We start from the raw sequence: 19666 nt of genomic DNA, 5'->3' as shown, positions 1-19666 counted from the left end.
CTTATTCAACAAAGAATCAACTAAAGCAACAAAGACATATATGATCATGTCTCCATGTCTAACAGACTCACAGCTCACAGTGCAGTACTAATTGGGAGTTCCATGTTTGTGGGGATGTCCTCGTTGGACGGTTCCATCGCTTTACGCACGCATATGCTCTAGGAATGAATGGCATCTTTAACACAAATAACTAGGCCTGCAGGGTGTTTACAAATATTTTGGCCTACTTGAGTGTTGCTTTCATCACTTTGACTTACCATACCATTCAACATTTTTCTCAACTGCACAAATGTGACACAGTCGTGTACCGTCGTGCGTAACGTTACGCATGGTTCGCTCCACCTGCAGCCGTCAGTCTATAAACTCCTGCAAAGCTCTTTAAGCTCCTAGTTTTATTTCTGACTTCAGCAAAGATGAGTCACGGAGACCGTTACACCTCGTCGTCCTACGGAAGATTTTCGGGGATTCTCCAAGTTCCCCGTGGCCTCCTCCCGCATGGGCAGCGCCTCTCACCGGGCTCCCCGGGGCTCCGGGCCATGGCTGGCTCCCGCAACTGCGGGTCCTCCCTGAGCCTGTACAGACGGATCGGCCGCTCCACCTCTTACTCTCCGGTACCCAGTGACTCCCTTGACTTGACCCAGACCTCCGTGGTCAACAATGAATTCAAGTTATTAGAAACTAACGAGAAGGAGCAGCTGCAGGTATGTGTGACGGGCTGAAACTAATTTCCTAAAAAAATTAACTTTTATAACACTCCTCCAGATAATCCGGTGCACATTTCTGACTGATTCACTTCACACTCGTTCAGGTGTCCTTGGACTAAATCAGTTTAGATGAAAATAACTCATTCAGACTTTTATGAAGCCTGAACTAATGTCATTGTAATTGTTTTTTACTATGATGTAAGCAACAATTGTTTTACAAATCTTGCAAAAGGTGGCTGGCCCTTCTACCACTCAAAGATCATATCCTCCAGACACGTTTTAGTGCTATATTGCAGTTTTTTTTTTGCCAATTGCTAAAACATAATTTTGCAAACATAGGCTCGTTTTATCAAAATACTTCAATAATTCACAAAACCACACACACAAACTGCAAAATACCTCATATATCCTGCAAAATGAGCACTGCAACCCAAACTACTAATATATTTATTATTAAATCAAATATCAAATAGCAGACACTTCATTAACATTACCAGAGTTCCACCAACTACACACACTCTCATCTTCAGTATGCTTTGCTATAATACTAAAATAGTTTGTAAAAACAATTCTAGAAAATTCTTCAGCTTGTTCACATGCACAGATATATTTGCAGATACACACACATGCTATTAAAACATTTATTATTTTGAACTTTTCATAGTGCTTCCTTCCTAATTTAAGAGGTAACAGTTAACCATTGAGGTGTTTGGCCAGGTGGCACATACAGTACACTGGCCAATCAGCTCATGTAGTGTCATTTTGAATGGCAGCGTTTTGAAATGGCAAACATGGGACTTTATGTCAGATTGTTTTTGTCTTATGCAGAGAACCGTGGTCAGTGCATTAAAAAATTGGATTTTGCATTTTGGATTGCAGAAAATGTGTTGAGAAGAGGTTTTGTTCTCTGTGTGCCAGTTTAACCCTGTGTGTTCTTCCTGTAAAAAATTGAAAATCAGCACATTTGTTGATGCTTTTTATCAATTTTTTAAAAACTTTTTATCACGTTTTTGCCCCTTTTTCAACACTTTTTTTGAATGTCACTTTTTTTTAACGGTTTCAACACTACTACGTAACACTAACTCCTTTACTTTAGTTGTACAGTTATTTTTTTAATTCCCAAAATACATGATGATTCCACAACGGTCTTTGGCAAGTACAAATCTCTACTTTCATTAATTTTGAGGTGTTTTATTCAGTTTTATAGCATTTGAAAAACAAATTGAAGTGGTTTTGAAATAGTATTGAGTAAAAGTTGACATATTCCAGTCTGTGATTATCCATCAACATCCATTCCTTTAATTTTAGTCTCAAAAATTCTTATTTCTCGCTTTTCTAACTCAATCATTAGGTATAAATTCCTATAAATGAGGTTTATTGACCATAAATTCAAAAAAAAACTGTAAAACTAAAGTTAATAAGTTAGTATTAGGTGAAAACATCAAAAAAAAGACAAATACTGAAAAACACGTCAAAGTGTGGAAAAAAAAGGACAAAAAAGTAAGAAAAACTTAAAACGATTAAAGCATCAACAAAGTGTTGATTTTGACGGGTAAACAACACAAGGGTTAAAGGTGAAGTGAATCCAGTGGTTTCCTGCCTGTCTCATTCCACCTCTATGGAGGATGGGTGATGATTAATACGTGTCTGTCCCGTTGCGTAAGGCCTGAACGACCGCTTCGCCGTCTTCATTGATAAAGTGCGCCACCTGGAGCAGCAGAACAAGGTGCTGGAGGTGGAGCTGGTGGCGCTGCGGCAGAAGCAGGGCAAGCCGTCCCGCGTGGCTCACCTCTACCAGCAGGAGCTGATAGAACTACGCTCGCAGTGGATGAGCTGAGCCGGGACAAGAACCGCATCCTGATAGAAAGGAACAACATGGAGGACGAGCTGCAGGTAAACCATAGGAGGGAGGAAGGGGGGTAACTGCTCCTTTAATTTTAAAGTGCTCATATTATGCTTTTTGGCTTTTCTCCTTTCCTTTATTGTGTATATATCTTTTTTGTGCATGTTATAGGTTTACAGAGTGAAAAAGCCAAAAGTCCCCCCCCCCCCAAGGGGGCTCACCATCCAAACAGCTCTACTGTAGTCCAGCCTTTACTTCAGAGACAAAGGTTATAATGCTCGCCTGCCTGCTAGCATGGCACGCCTTCATACTCTGCTCCTGACTGGGAGTAGTCCTTACCTAGTACTGTCAGGGCCCTCATACTCTGCTCTTGACTGGCTAGTAGTCCTTACCTAGGTACTGTCAGGGCCCTCATACTCTGCTCCTGACTGGCTAGTAGTCCTTACCTAGGTACTGTCAGGGCCCTCATACTGTGCTTCTGACTGGCTAGTAGTCCTTACCTAGGTACTGTCAGTAGTACAACAAAAAAATATGATGTTTTTTGAAAATTAAACCATGTCAACATATTCTGATATAACCTCTAAATACAATTATGAACCTGAAAATGTGCAAAATATAAGCATTTTAAAGGTTGTCTCCATTGCTATACAAGCCTCAATTCTTTAGCCTCCTAATTGTGGATATATATATATATATATATATATTTTCATGTGTATACATACATACATTTCTAACCCTAAAGTCGCATGTGGCCCCAGACTGGCCCCTCTACTTGAAATGGTCTAGGATGTAACAAGATTTTTTGTTTTATATGTCCTGTATCTTATGAGTATTTACTGCTGCAAAGCCCAATTTCCACAAAGAAATCATTCATTATTTCTTCTTTCTCTTTGTGTCATCCAACATCCTTCCCATCCTCTCACGTCTGACCTCTCCTCTCATGTCTCACTTCAGAAGCTCAGTCTGAAGTATGATGTATGATGTATGTTAGTATGCAGATCTTTAGCAAGCTGCTTTCCTTTGATAAAAGTATTCAAAAGGATCTCATAAGACAGGTTCAGAAGAAAGATATTATTAGTGTTAATGCCTGCCAAAACAGGGGTATTTCTAATCCGGTGTTTCTGTTGTCCAGTCTCTGCGAAGGGTTTTCTACCAGCTTCTCTAAGTGATCCTGATGATGAATAAAGGCTAACAGGGGAAGCCCTCCCTCGTACCCAGCCAAGCCATCCTTTCCACCCGGGACCAGGCCATCCATTTTATTTGGTGAACATCTGTTTTGATCACTAGACTTAGCTGTGAATATTTTAAGGTGGTGCATAGCAATGTTGCTGAAATTGGAACCAAGTGAAGATGTTGAAAATTGAATTGAATTCAATTTGTTTTATAGTATCAAATCATAACGAGGTACAGTATCTCAAGCCACTTTACAGATAGAGAAGGTCTAAACCACAGTCTATAATTTACAAAGGGGTTACAACCCCCTGTAGCAACTAAAGTCACAGGACTTCAAGGAAAAGGGCAAAACAATGTGGCACTAGATGAGAACTGGCTTACAATATTAATTTGAAACAATGTCAATGAGCAAATTGAGGTTTTGTTTATTACAATAATGTAAATGCACTTGTTCATCACAGGAAGTTTGTTGCATGGCTGTAGAATGCTGATTACCATCAGTTGTTTTTATCAATATAGCTACCACATACAAGTCTTAGATGGTACTAATCTCTAGAAATGTAGAATTGTTGTATTTTTTCAACATCATTTCTTTATGGTACCCACAATTGTGTCTTACAATGCAATTGTCAGAAGAATAACGTACAAATGGTGACATTAGCAACTCCATCTCCTAATAATTCCTTTATTTCTGTTGATGGAAGGATCCCTTCACATCAGGATCTCATGTTTGTTATGTATTTGGATATGTTTCTAGCCATTTAACTGTAGACAATGTTACAAGCAATATAAGACTTTGGACGTGATTTATGTGTTTGTGATTACAGTCATCTTGTAGATGAGCTGAAAGACCTGGCGCTGCCTTTCCTGCATATCCTCCTGCAGCATATCTGCTTCCAGGTAAATCCTCCTGCAAACACTCAGCAGTGATGCACTTCCTGTTTGTGTAAAGTTCCGAGAGTCTGTGTCAAACTGCTTATCTCTTAAAGCTACGATAGCAGTCCCATCCATGGCTATTTACAGAAGTCTTTGCAGGTCACAGTTTGATGTGTGCTATGTACAGTCATGGACGAAATCATTGGCACCCCTGGAACCTTTCCAGAAAAGTGTTGCAATGACAAATGTTTTGGTATACACATGTTTATTACCTATTAGTGCATTGGAACAGCACAAAAAAGCAGAAGAAAAAAGGCAAATTTGACATCATTTTACACAAAACTCAAAAATTAGGTTGGACAAAATTGTTGGCACCCTCAACTTAATATTTGGTTACACACCCGTTGGAGAAAATAACTGAAACCAATCTCTTCCTATAACCATCAACAAGCTTCCTACACCTCTCAACTGGAGTTTTTGACCACTCTTCTTCTGAAAACTGCTCCAGGTCTCTCAGATTTGAAGGGTGCCTTCTCGCAACAGCAATTCTGAGATCTCTCCATAGATGTTCTATGGGATTTAGATCGGACTAATTGATGGCCACTCAGAATTCTCCAGCGCTTTGTCTCCAACCATTTTTGGGTGCTTTTTGAGGTATGTTTGGGTCATTGTCCTGCTGAAACACCATGACCTCTGACGCAGACCCAGCTTTCTGACACTAGGCCCTGCATTATGGGCCAAAATTTTTTTTTTTTTTTTTTTTTGTGAACTTTATTTATAAGTTTTCAATTTTCATGGAAGGAAAGACAAAAAGTACAACATATTACCAACCCGTCCCAACCCCAATACCAAGGCTCAAGCATACAAAATAATAATAATAAATGAAGAAAAAAAAAAAAAAAAAAAAAAAAAAAAAGGTGGGTACACAGATTATAGCTACACACAGTTTCTGGACCTAACTCCGCACTACTCAGACTGGGAACATTGCACAGCATCATACCATATATATTCTTACACAATTGGTGGACAAAGGAGAATTATATCAATCGAGGGATACATTTTCAACAAAATCTATAAAGGGGGCCCAGGTTTTAGCGTATCTATCACGTGAATTAATCCGATTATATCTCAGCTTCTCTAATGACATCGCTGAGAGTACCTCTTTGACCCAGTTTCTAAACGAGGGAGGTTTCACAGACTTCCAGTTAAAAAGAATTTGTCTCCGGGCTAGAAGTGTAATAAACGCTACTGCGTTTGCTTGGAGGGCCGTAAGTTGTACTACAGATGGGAATGTCCCGAAAATAGCAACTGTTGGATCAGGATCCACCGTTCTGTCACAAATGAAGGAGACCGCTTCAAAGACCCTCGCCCAGAAGTTGTTAAGTGAATTACAAGACCAGAACATGTGACCCAATTTGGCTGGACTGTGACCACACCTCGGGCACACAGGATTGGTGCCAGGATATATTTTAGCAAGTTTCTCAGGTGAATAATGCAGTCGATGTACAATTTTAAACTGAATAAGGCCATGTCTTATGCATAAAGAGGTGGTGTGTATGCGTTTTAAACTACTTCGCCATGTCTCATCGGACAATGTAAAGCCCAAGTCCTCTTCCCATGCCGGCCTTGCATTATCCCACTGGGGGGGGTCAATGAACAGAACTGTGTTATAGATTTTAGATACCCTTCTTTTCATTATGGGGTCCAGGGGCAATATGGTATCAATTGCACTACTCGATGGCAAGGAGGGAAATGGAAAGTGTTTCCTAGCAACGCTGCGTATCTGTAAGTATCTGAAAAAATGATTTTTGGGGAGGTTGTGGTCTTTTTGAAGTTTGTCAAATGGAGCAAATGAGCCCTCAAGAAAGAGGTCACCAAAAAACACCAAACCGTTCTTATGCCATACTTGGAAGGCAGTGTCAATCTGGGATGGAGGAAACAAGTGATTATTTGCTAGTGGGAGAAAAGAAATTGCCCGACTTAAATGGAAATGTTTCCTAAATTGGAACCAAATTTTGAGCGTGTTCTTGACAACTGAGTTCCAACCATGAAGACCAGCGCTGACGGGCAGGGGACCACTCAGAATGGATATGGGTGAGAGTGGGTAATTGGAGTTAAGTTCCATAGAGGCCCATGTTGCCCCTTCTTTGTTTCTGTATGTAGAAATCCAATAATTCAGTTTGGAGATGTTAGCTGACCAATAATAAAACAAAAAATTGGGCAGACCCAGCCCACCTACTTCCTTTGGCATCTCCAGGTAAGCTCTTTTAATGCGAGGGGTGGAGTTTCCCCAAATAAAGGAGGTGATGTTACTATTCAGCTTTTTGAACCAGGACTTGGTCAATATGATAGGGATCATCTGAAATAGATATAAGAATCGAGGCAAGATTGTCATCTTAACCGTATTTACTCGGCCAGCCAGTGTAAGAGGGAGTGCCGACCAGATTTGGAAATCCTGACTTGTGCGCTCTAGTAACAATTTGAAATTGCAATCGTATAGGTCCTTGTAATGTCGTGTGACCCTGATACCCAGATAGGTGAAGGACTGGGGCTCCAATTTAAAGAGAAGATTACTGTAATTTGCGGAAATCGCCAGTTGGTTGATAGGGAAAAGAGAACTTTTGGAGAGGTTTAGTCTGTAGCCCGATAGCTTTCCAAATAATTGTAGCAGGTCTATAAGCTTGGGGATCGATTCTGTTGGGTTGGATATGTAGAGTAAGAGGTCGTCCGCGTACAGCGAAACTTTATGCATCGACTCGTTCCTAACGATACCAGGGATATCCTGTCGCCTTCTCAGTGCTATGGCAAGAGGTTCAATGGCTATGTCAAATAGAAATGGCGAGAGGCAGCACCCCTGACGAGTTCCTCTTTGCAACCTGAACGGGTTGGACCTAATCAAATTAGTGCATACTGACGCTGTTGGCGAAGTATACAATAGCTTAATCCAAGAAGTGAACAAAGTGCCAAACCCGAACCCATCCAATACCGTAAACAGATAGTTCCACTCGATACGGTCAAAGGCCTTCTCAGCATCAAGGGAGAGCACAGCCTCTGGTTGATGAACCGAATGAGTAGAATAAAGTATATTAAGCAGCCGCCGCATGTTATAAAATGACTGCCTCCCTGGGATAAAGCCTGTTTGATCAGGATCGATGATATTAGGTATCACCACTTCCAAACGGCGTGCTAGCACCTTAGTAAGGATTTTGTAGTCACAGCACAAGAGGCTAATAGGGCGGTACGAACCGCAACTCAAGGGATCTTTGTCCTTTTTCAATATGACAGAAATTGTAGCCTGCGTCATGGTTGTAGGCAGTGTCCCTATCGAGATAATTTCCTTGAACAGGGAGTTCAAAATAGCTACCAATTTGTGTGAGAATGACTTATAAAACTCGACAGGAAACCCGTCAGGTCCGGGTGCTTTCCCATTCTGCATAGAGCTTATTGCCTGTGATATTTCAGCATTTGTTATGGGGGCATCAAGGAAAGCTCGGTCTTCTGTACTAATTTTTGGTAATTCCAGGCCATTTAGAAAGGTCTGTATTTCGGCTGCGCCCACGGAGGTTTGCGATGTGTAAAGGTCCTCATAGTATGCCTTAAATTGGTCATTTATGACCTGGGGATGTGTGGACGTGGAGTTGGACGAAAGACTAATTTCAGGAATTGCCCTACGTGCTGATGCCTGTCTAAGTTGATGACACAGTAATTTTCCTGCCTTTTCGCCGTGCTCATAGTATGATTGTTTCGTTTTATGTAGTAACCGTTCTGTCTGTTTTATGGAAAGGTTATTATATTCTGTTTGCAGCAATAGCCGCTCTTTATAGAGGTCAGGAGTAAAATCCTGAGCTAAACTGTTGTCAATGTTCGATATCTGTTGGGTTAATTCTATAAGACGTTTGGTTCGTTCTTTCTTCTTGTGAGCCGCATATGAAATAATCTGTCCTCTAAGATAGGCTTTGAGTGACTCCCATATAGTGGTGTATGACATTCCAGGGGTGCTGTTGATCTCAAGGTAAAGGTCAATTTGGTCCGAAATTAGTTTATGAAACGACCTATTTGCTAGCAAAAGTGTGTCAAGTTGCCATGAGCGCTGAAGCGTGGGATTGTTTGGGAATGCCATGTCTAACTGGACAGGGCTGTGGTCGGAGATCACTATGGCGTGGTACTGGCAGTTAGTTACCAAGGAGATGGTCCTATGGTCAATCAAATAAAAATCAATTCTCGAGTATGAAAGATGAACTGGTGAGAAAAAAGAAAACTGTCTGGTAGTGGGATTGGAGTGTCTCCAGGGATCAAATAACTTGTAGGATTGCATAATCGACAACAATAGCGCACTTGATTTAGAAACAGATTTACTTTGGCCGGTGCTAGACTTGTCTAGCGTTGGCTGTAGAGTACAGTTGAAGTCTCCCCCTAATATTAGCAAATGCGAATTCAGATCAGGAAGTTTACCAACAAGGCTAGAAAAGAACTGAGGGTTGTCCCAGTTGGGACCATAGAGATTGACCAATGCAACTAGGTTGCCAAATAGCTTCCCTGTCACAATGATAAACCGCCCTTATTATCTGGTATTACACTGCCTGACACAAATGGAACACCTTTCCTTATTAGTATCGCCGCCCCCCTCGACCTATCACCGTAATTGGAGTGGAAAATCTGGTCGATCCAGCCTTTTTTAAGTTTATTGTGCTCCGTATCCCGGAGGTGGGTCTCCTGAAGAAACATAATATCTGAACCCAGTGATTTTAAGTGAGTAAAAACCCTGCTGCGTTTGATAGGATGTTGTATCCCTCTAATATTCCAGCTCATGAATCTGATTGAACCCAAGGTTGTGGTATTAGCCATTCTCTAGATGTAGTGTAAACCAAACAAGCCTAAATTGTTTCCCACAGCACAAAAAACATAAACAAAAGCAAAAAGACCTTGGTTCCCCATGCTGACCTGTACAGAACTTCCAGGCCGCACTAACCTTATCTACCATAAGGCTAAACCCTAACATGGATACAATAGGGTAACACCTAACTATACACCCAGATCCACAGAACATGACTCATGAAACAATTAGGGCACAAAAGTAACACTTCAGAAAAGCGAGATGCATAAATTTACCATGACAGCCAATGCAGCAGTAAGCTAAGAACAAGGGAGCCCAGGAAATCTTTCTGACGAAGGGGAGATGTAAGCATAATCTCAGAGAAGACCTGCGAGCTGATTTGGGATACTAATTGCTCGGATATACGGCTTAACAAACAATTAAACGGGAAATCAGCAATTTCTCAAGTTACGCAGTCTCACGTGCAGGAAAGTTTTTGTTGACGTACGTCTGGGCTTCTCCTGGCGTCGTGAAGATCTGCTCCTGGTTGTTGTGTGTAATGCGTAGGCGGGCCGGGTAGAGGATCCCAAAACGGACCCCCTCCAGACCCCGAAGTTGCTGCCTCACCCCGTTGTATCCTGCTCGAGCTTTGGCCACTCGCGCCGTGTAGTCTGGGTAGACCGAAAGCGTCATCCCGTCCAGCTTGATCTGTTGTTTCTCCCTGGCATGGCGAAGGATGTTGGCACAGTCCTGGAAGTAGTGCACACGAGCCACTATTACGCGTGGTCGGACGCCTTGCTTGGGCACCAGCGAGCGGTGACATCTATCCAACACCGGCGCCTCCGCTAGGCCGAGCGCCCTCTGGAGTAGGGCTGAGATGGCGCCTGCGGAGCTGTCACAGCTCTCCGGTACTCCCCACGATCCTGATATTATTCCTCCTTGAACGCGACTCTAAATCCTCACATTTGTCCTGCAATGATTCCGACTGAGCCTTGAGACGCTCCACTTCACGCTGCAGTGTAACAATATCATCCGTACACGAAGACAGACATCTCTCCATCTCGCCAGTGGTGCTTTTCAACGTGGCTAGCTCTGTAGTAATCGAGTTTTGATAAGATCGCAACTCAGCCCGTACAACATTGATGTCGCCTCTGAATCCCTCCATTTCCTTTTCCAGCACGCTTCTAATCTCCGACTTGATTATATGACCAATATCGTCACGAAGCGATGTGAGCAGATCTTGCCTGAAAGCTTGAGTGGTTAGCGTCACGTCAGCTGGGCTAGGTTTATCAGCATGGTCCGGGGATGAGCCGGGACCGCTGGGCCTCGTGGACAGAGCAGTCGCGTTGCGGGATTTAGTAGACTTGCCAGCCATTGCTTTTCCGTAGGATGACGTGCAGGAGTATGATACAACGTAAAATAGTCGGATAAAGAGGTAAGATTCGTCGAAAGGTGCCTTTTGTGCAGAATTTAAAGTAAAAGTTCTGTGGAGCCTGGTCGGATGCGTCTACTCCATAGCTTGCTCGCTAGCGCCCCCTCTGGGCCAAAATCTTTTGATAATCTCCAGATTTTGTGATTCCTTGCACACAGTCAATGCACCCAGTGCCAGAAGCCGCAAAACAACCCAAAAACATCCTTGAACCTCCACCATGTTTGACTGTAGGTACTGTGTTCTTTTCTTTGTAGGCCTCTTTTTCTTTTTCTTTTCTTCCTGTTTTCTTTAACCAGTAGAATGTCCTGCTTTGCCAAAAAGCTCTACCTTAGTCTCATCTGTCCACAAAACGTTCTCCCAGAAGGATTGAGGCTTACTCAGGTATTTTTGCAAACTGCAGTCTGGCTTTTTTATGCCTCTGTGTCAGAAGTGGGGTTCTCCTCGGTCTCCTACTATAGCGCTTCTTCTCATTCAGATGATGATGTATGGTTCGAGCTGACACTGATGCACCCTGAGTCTGCAGGACAGCCTGAATTTGCGTGGAAGTTGACTGAGGTTGTTTATCCACCATTCAAACTATCCTGCGTTGCATTCTTTCATCAATTTTTCTCTTCTGTCCTCGTCCAGGGAGATTTGTCACAGTTCCATGGGTTGTAAACGTCTTGATTATATTGCGCACAGTGGACAAAGGAACTTTAAGATCTCTGGAGATTGACTTGTAACCTTGAGATTGTTGATATTTGTCAACAATTCTTGGCTCTTCTTTCTCTTCTCCATGCTTGGTGTGGCACACACAGGCACACAACACAAAGGTTGAGCCAGCTTTTATACACTCTAATTGGCTTCAGTTTTGATTTCAATATTTCCAGCACCTGTTACTTGCCACAGGTGAGTTTAAATGAACATCACGTGCTTGAAATGAAATTATTTACCCACAGTTTTAATAGGGTGCCAATGATTTTGTCCAGTCCATTTTATGAGTTTTGTGTCAAATGATGTCAAATTTGCCCTTTTTCTTCTGCTTTTTTGTGCTGTTCCAATGCACTTAAAGGTAACATGTGTGTACCAAAACATTTGTCATTACAACACTTTTCTGGAAGAAATGGTGCATTTTCTTGAAAAGTTCCAGGGGTGCCAATAATTTCGTACATGACAGTACAGATGGTTTCCTGTTTTCCACTATGCTGATGCATCCGTATAGCTTATAGTGTTTCTGCTGTGGATGTTTAGATGGTGGAGAAGAGTGAGTTTCGAAGCCATGGAGCCCAGGCTGTGGGTATGCTGACGTCTCAGATGGCAAGTACAGACCATGCCTGCTTCATCAAGTGGCTGTTTAACTACTCCAGACACTCAAAGGTAACTAGTCCCAATTGTCACCGCTACATGTTGATGTAGTCTGTATTTTCTATTTTTGTCATGGTTCACACTTCACACCCTTATATATGGTTACCGCAGGTTTTTGTACATGCTCTAGTTGATTAGGACCTCTTCCTTAATCTATAATGCAAACATGACAATGATATACAACACTGATTTTAAACCCAACTGTTTTAAGATACACTGCACATATATATCTCAACGTATATATATATCAATATCAAAAAGCACCGCCAAGGGCGCACAATATTTTTGGTTTCAATATGATAGATGTACATGAGCCCAGTTTGTCTAATTTGCACAGTTTGTCTGGGTTTTTGTTGTCCGGTAATGACCAGACCGTTGCCTTTAACATAAAACAAAAACCTGGAGAGTTCCCTTACTTTCTACATTATAAGTATTGGATATACTGTATGTCAACTTCACCTTGTTTGTAATTTATCACATCATAGGAACAGACATTCAGATATAGGCGGCTAGCTACTTAATAGTTTGTTTCTGATGTTGGTCAGAACAGTATTGTAGGGACTGTGGATTTGTGCATCCTGTCCAGATGCTCTCCAGCTAACGAGGGGTTATGGCTACAGTTTGATGTCACAGGTAATCCTGTAGAAGCCAAAGCTGAATAGAGGGGGCAGTTATAACACATCCAAGCAATCACAATCCCCACACATGGACCATAACCACATAAAGAGTAGAGGTCTGAACTCCTTTGACTAGATCATTGCTTTAAACAACAATCTAATAGGCCTACTGAATAAGTAAGCCAAAAAACCACAAGAAAAATACATATTAAAACAGGAGGCCACTGCGGGGAAACAGAAAGGTAAAATCCCCTGAGAATTAACAGGCAGTGCCACTTTTCTTCCTCAGTGCAGCCTTAAAGTACATATAGACGGACACATTTTGACTGTTAATGCCAATAAAAGGGCTGCAAATACCCCCCATTGAATATAAGCATACAGTAGCTGTAATCTCAGACCTGGGCCCATTGCCTACCTCTACTTGTGCGTGCCGGCTACCTTGAACAAGTGCTGCTCAGGTAGGCGGTGGCACCCAGGTCTACATTTCAGTCAGGGGTCATTACATCCTGTCAGTGGTATCTGTGTGTGTGTGTACAGTCTGTTTTGCTGCCTTATGTAGATGGTGTGCCGGCTGTTTTCCGTGGATGTGGTGATGGTTTTGCTGGAGCAGCCAGAGAGGAGGCCGGAAGAGTGTCTGGACCCAGAGCTCACCTGCTTCCTGCCACACAAGTTCTTGATCCAGAGCCTGCTGTTTGCTCGGCGGATGGACGACTCGCCCACTGTTCAAGGCCACGCCCTCGCCTGCCTGGCCCAGTGTCTGGAGCTGCCTTCTTTCAACGTCACGCGGGCTGTCCACAACCTCTTCTCTGCTAGTGAGAAAATGCACACAATGGAATTGTACAAACATCTGTATTTGAAAATAGACGTTTTTCCTGTAAAGCTAGTGTCGATGTGATGATTTTGGCTAATTTTGCATCTGAAACCAGTAGACCACTTTGTAAAGCTGACGTTTGAAAATACATAACTCTTTGAATTATTAGAGAATGTAATGGAAGTTTGCATATTTTTAGAGCTGCTGTGTTTGCATCTTAAACTGTTTTTGTGGACACATTTCCACTAAAGTAACTTGTTTACTTTCTCTGTTTAGCTGGAACCCAGACAGTACTGGAAGGTGAAATTACAGAAGGTACACTCTTGTTTCTTTATCACAGAGTTTACAGTTTTACAGTACAGTACGCTCTCTGGCATGTTTAGCGAGTAGGGCCAGGTGTCCCATAAAAAAATCGCAATACTAGTACCCTTAAAGTGGGATTGAGAATCAGCCATCTATTAACATCACAAGAGATTTTATTAAATACTGGATCCAAATTAACGTTAAATAGGTCTTTTAACTGGGGAGGGAATAAGATACCCAGATAAACAATACCTTGCTTTGGTCACTTCAGTTGCAAAACTCTTAAAAGAATTCTGCTGTGAATCATCGGCTCCTGGGTCTTTACCCACAGGCAGGCCCCCATTTAAGTGCCTTTATAAATGTTTGTAACAGTTTGATACCCTGGGCTGGTTCAGTCTTGTGCATGTTGTTTGAAAGGTGTTTTATAGATATGACTGTATGTTTCAGGAGGTTCCCAGAACAGTCAGAAAACCTACCGCACTCTGCCGTTCAGGACTGTGGAGATGAGCACCACTGACGTCTCCGACTGTGACGGTGAGACAAACCGACCTCAGCCACCATTCAAATGATTGTTAATTAAATGCGTTGAGTATTGGATGGCATTTCGTAAATACATGGGCAGGAATTGTTTAATAAGCTTGTGTAGGTATTTATACACTCAAAGTCTGACAAGAGGTGTGTTATTATATATTTTTGATGCAGCAAAAGAGAACCTGGCTCTTCTCCTGAAGCGCGTAAAAGATTTGAAGACTAACGTGAGAAAATCAGCATTGCAGGTATTGGAAACTGAGTTTTACCAGACGACTTCATGTTTCAAATCCGAATAATGATAAGTACAGTAACTGATACTTATGTCACCAGTATATGAGTTTCACCCTAGCTTTCTGTGCAGTATACAAAGAGATGCCTAGATGATCTTTAACCTCTGTGCTCTGCCGTCCCTCCACAGGCCCTTGTGGGTCTCCTGAAACACAACGTAATCCTAATGAGCTGGGAGAACCTGGCTATACTGTCAGAGCGGTGCAGAGACCCAGCTGTTTCTGTGAAGAAGAAGGCCCTGCAGTGTATAGGAGAGCTGCTGACTGTAAGTCTCAACCAGCAGCTCTGAGACACAACATTTTGCACACTGATTACTTTTCCCAACAATCTAGTAACAAGAGAAGAAAACGTCTTACAGAATTTCCAATACACATTTAAAAAAAGAAAATGTGTGTTGTTTTCTCTGACCACCAGGCTAAACCAGAGTGCAGTGTGGTGCAGAAGGCATGGCTTCAGGGCGTGGTGCCAGCTGTGGTAGACTCTGAAAACTCTGTGCAGGACAAGGCCCTGGAGGCTCTGGACCAAGTTCTGCTAAGCCAGGTCAAACCGTACTCTGCCAGTCGCCACCTGGATGCCAGTCAGAGGCTGACCTGGGACCTGCTAGCCCTGCTCTGTCATGACTGCCAGAACCTCAGGTTGGGAAAACTACAGTCATTCATTCATTTGTGTTACATACAAAATAAGAACAGGTCATGCAGAAGAAAAAAGCAGAAATGTGAAATACTAAATACTTAGATTTTTGTATTTAGATTGAAATAGGGATGGGTGATATGGCCTTAAAATCCATATTGCAATATATATTGCAGCCTCTTGCGATAAAAATATATGTCACGACCCATTTCAGACCAGGTTACATAAACCCTAAGGAAAGCCAAACTGCTAAATGTAATATTATTTTTTAAAGAGAAAGAAACGTAGTTTTGAGAACATTTACAGTATTCTGATAAACCTATTACATAATGTTGCAGATAAATAAAATTCAAGTACACTAGTTGCAGAGACTTTAACAAAGAAAAAGCTTAAGTATTGGGTTTCTTTCCTTTAGTGTAAACCATTCTAAAAGGCACTACACTTTCAAAGATGCACAGGTACTTTAATACCGTAAAAACATATTTCAAACAAAGTTTCTTACCTGCAGCCTAGCACATTTCAGCACACTTGTGTACACACACACACACACACACAGCTGCCAAGTAATGCATGTTGATGCTATCGTAGGCCAATTTTGTATAGTTTATATTGCATATCGTTTATATTGCTCAACTAGTCAAACCACAATGAAAACTGATATTAGCACAAAACGTTTAGCAGTCATTTCAATCATTACTCACTTCTTTACTGACCTTCAAATCGTGTCATTGCTGGGGAAACGATCACACCCCCACTGCTGTTGCTACTTGCTACTATTGTTTTTTTGTCCTTGGTCTGCAGCCGGTATTTCAGCAGGGCCTTCACCATCTGGTCCAAAGAGAACAAGTTCACACAGACTTTCATCACTAACCTGATCTCACACACTGACGCCGATCACGCCGCCGGGGCCTGGTTGCTGCTCTCCAAGGTTGTTGCTTCGTCCCCCAGACTGCCCTATGGGAAGATCCTGGATGCCTGGGACAGCATGGTCAGGTGAGAGGGACACACAATACATATTGACATTTACATTGAGGTCATGTTTTATCTTCAGATATGAATTCAGCGTTACCTAGATGATTTTTAATCATTTTCGTTTGCTCTTAGTTCAAAGGATGTAAATGTGACAACCTGCTGTCATATCCTGTGTGTGATGGGAGACATCGCCAAACATTTGAACGAAGATACCAAGAGCAGAATAGTTAGTAAGTAAATCAAGTGTGGGATGATGGGAAAATTTACAGGATGAGTCTGGAATTGTCATAATCTCTCAAATTCAAAGTTTTTATTGCCATGAAAGTTTCAAGCACATCTGAGCCAGTCCCTCACATTGTAGTCACAGCTTTGCTATTCGGAAATGAACTGAACCGCTTCGCTCTGCTGTTGTTGAAGCTGCCTGTGAAAATCCTAGTTCATACAGTCTATGGTGAAAACCCAGTAAAGCGCAGTGAGACAAAATTGATGTTGTTTATTCAAAGTGTGCGGCGACTGGTGACGACTGCCCCCACTTCCTGGTCATTTCCAACCAATCACATAATTCGTCATGCTCCTCCTGGTAGTGACCCACGTCATGCTCAATTCACATTAAAATCAACCCTGATTCAACCCATCTCACAACCTGGGTTGTGAAGCTGAGTTCTCAACCTGGGTTATATCCTGGTTGAGCCGTTGGTGGGAAAGTGGTATAAGCTGAGTAAATCAACGAGGGGTAACCCATTCAAACACGCAGTCTTCCCTGTTCAATCCTGGTTGAGGCCTGGGGGTGAAAGGGGTATTAGTAATGTAAAGAGCCTTGTGCAGGAGATCACAGTGGATGAATGGGTCAAACACACTGTCACTCCCATGAAAAACCTATCTTTACATTTAGTTGACTTTACATTACATTTAGTAGGTTTTACTGTCTCGTAGCTACACCGCACCTGTCCCCCCTCACCTTCTACCTGCCTGCGCAGTGCCGCTGCACAGGAGGAGAGAGCAGAGAGGGGAGGGGCTGCTCGCAGGACAACACTGCCATCTTTTCTACAGAAAGTCACCAGATTTGTCACTTTTGTGAAAAAAAAGTCGCTTTGGGGGTTTGAAAAGTTGCTAAATCTAGCGACAAAGTCTAGTGTACAGAGTATAATGTTGAAAGAAGTTCACTTAGTTTTATACATGCCAGTTAATATAGCAGCTAAGCTGGATCACAAAGATTTTTTTAACATAAGCATTTTCTGACACAATTTACGGTCTTCTGTATATGAACAAGTGTCTGTCTCTCTAGATGATCTGATGTCTTGGTTGAAGACTTTTACTTTGTCTCTGGAGGTGATCTGTGCTGCTCTAGTGACTCTTTATCAATATGGCCGCAGTGAAAACATCAAAGAGACTCAGGTTGGTGATCTTTTCACTTTAAAACTGCTGCTATACAATAACGGAGCACTGCAATCAAGCTTTTGTTGTGCATCGTTTCATAATTGAAAATGTTAGATGCAAAATGTAAACCAAAGACCATAGTTTGGAAAAAGTTCTGTTAAAGTTGGGCCTTACATAAAAAGAAATAAATGAAATTGTGGCAGCTTTTGAACTATTCATACTTGTATTTTGTGATTCTACTAGAACATGTTTACATGCATTAATCTTCAAAAAACACTTTGTTACTCATACTGCCCGTGGCTGCTACACCGGTATTCACCCTCTGTATGAGACGTTCTGTATGACCCTGCTTCTTTAATAACCCCTCCTGAGAAAGCCCAGTCTGCTCTGATTGGCCCGCGTGTTTCCTTGAATCTCCGAATCTCTGCACTGCTCCAGTTTTGTTTCACTAGTAGCAGCTGAAGCCACTGCAAAGGAGTATAAAGCAGAAATTTGTATCTAAAAAATCACCAATAAAGGCTTTTAAACCAAATACTATAGAACCAAAATGTCAGAATAAAAATGTGATGTGGAATTGGGAAGAATTTAACAACATTGGCAGCTAAGGCCATATATTACTTCCGTTAGTATGCAGCTACATGCAACATGTTAACACCAAATTATCTAAAACAAAAACAAAAAAGTCCTGCCTGCCTTGAGCCAATGACCATTGCAGAAGTTTGACTAAGTGTTGCGTAACACAGTCGTGAGTAGAAAAAACTGTTGAAACCTGAGTGTTCAGAACAGTAGGAAATCCAAACGTTTTGGCTCACTGGGATTTGTCTAAAATACGTTCACCTTTTATTATTTTAAGTTAAGTTTTGGCCACATTTAACATGAAAATCTGACATTATAACAATGTAGATATGTCCACTTTAAGTATTTATGTTCTGGGGCTTGACCAGTGTCAATTTGATATTGATGATGATGATGATGTGTTTTAAATAATGACGCGGTGTAGAGTTTCAACTTTAACTTAACGTTGCTTTATACTTGTAAAGTTTTAGATTTTCTGCAGAATATAAACTTGTGTAATTCCTGCTTGGAGCAGGCACAACTCATCAGCCAATATTCATATTTTCTCAATATGATGTCCAGCAGTGGCTGTCCTCCATCATGATTTAACCAAAATATAATAAAATATACACCAATTCCTTCTTGTAGTTTCTGACATGTTATATGTGATTTATTCTGTTTTCTTCAGGCTTTCCTGAACCACCACTGTGGTGAGCTGGTGTCGGTCTGCGAGGCCTATTTAGCTGGCATCATCCTGAGTGAAAACGGAGCCCAGAACTTGGGCTCAGAATGAGGAGCTGATGGTAAGATCTTTCCCATGCAGGTTCACAGTCAGCTTTAAAGGCCCATCGCCCTCGTTTTTGCAACGTGTACCGCACTGTCACCACGGTAGCCAATAGCCAATCCATCTTAAAACTGAACTGAAAGAAAGCAAACAAACGACTGTGAGAGCACACAAAGAAGTCTCTTCTCATTTTTCATTTTATCAATCCAGTACACCTAAGAGCTGTCCAACTGAAAGAATTACGTTTGAATGTTCCTTCCTAGGTTGAAATGATTTTAATATCTCACTAGAAACTAGACAACTAAACTAGACAAGGTAACTATATTTAATTTGATACACTTAAAAATTCAATTTTATTTAAATTTGACAGCTGTGAAAGCTATTGGGTTTCTGAGCTAGACTTTTGAGAGTACGCTTATTTAGTTCACGTAGCTTCCTTGTGGATTTGTTAGCCGGAGCCCAGCTAGTCAAACAGAACCTTGTGGATTACCACAAGGCTCAACGGTAAGTTTTTTAATTGGTTATCTGCTTGGCAACCAGGCATCAGCTTTTTTGTTGCCGAAATTGACATTATGGTCACCGTCCAGAAGCTTCGGACAATATTTTGTACAGC

At 41.8% G+C, this 19666-nt stretch overlaps 1 protein-coding gene across 1 annotated transcript; it reads left to right on the top strand.

The window, feature by feature from the left end:
- The first annotated feature begins 2579 nt into the window (after window positions 1-2579).
- On the top strand, window positions 2580-19062 carry LOC116674486 (condensin-2 complex subunit D3-like). Its single transcript, XM_032506930.1, has 14 exons — window positions 2580-2597; window positions 3502-3508; window positions 4514-4620; window positions 12072-12197; window positions 13362-13614; window positions 13890-13928; window positions 14364-14450; window positions 14619-14692; window positions 14866-15000; window positions 15150-15370; window positions 16167-16358; window positions 16470-16567; window positions 17623-17732; window positions 18958-19062. Exons 1-14 carry the CDS (start codon window positions 2580-2582, stop codon window positions 19060-19062), a joined length of 1572 nt encoding a protein of 523 aa, XP_032362821.1.
- The last annotated feature ends 604 nt before the right edge of the window (window positions 19063-19666 follow it).

This window comes from Etheostoma spectabile, unplaced genomic scaffold (genome assembly GCF_008692095.1).
Source record: "Etheostoma spectabile isolate EspeVRDwgs_2016 unplaced genomic scaffold, UIUC_Espe_1.0 scaffold00000357, whole genome shotgun sequence".
Lineage (NCBI taxonomy): Eukaryota > Metazoa > Chordata > Actinopteri > Perciformes > Percidae > Etheostoma > Etheostoma spectabile.
This window is presented reverse-complemented; position numbering and strand designations above follow the sequence as displayed.

Excerpts from the sequence above, each read along its gene's own strand:
- LOC116674486 (XM_032506930.1), top strand. Across the intron at positions 13,615-13,889 it reads CCACAACCTCTTCTCTGCTA|CTGGAACCCAGACAGTACTG; the intron begins GTGAGAAAATGC and ends TTCTCTGTTTAG. Across the intron at positions 15,371-16,166 it reads CATGACTGCCAGAACCTCAG|CCGGTATTTCAGCAGGGCCT; the intron begins GTTGGGAAAACT and ends CTTGGTCTGCAG.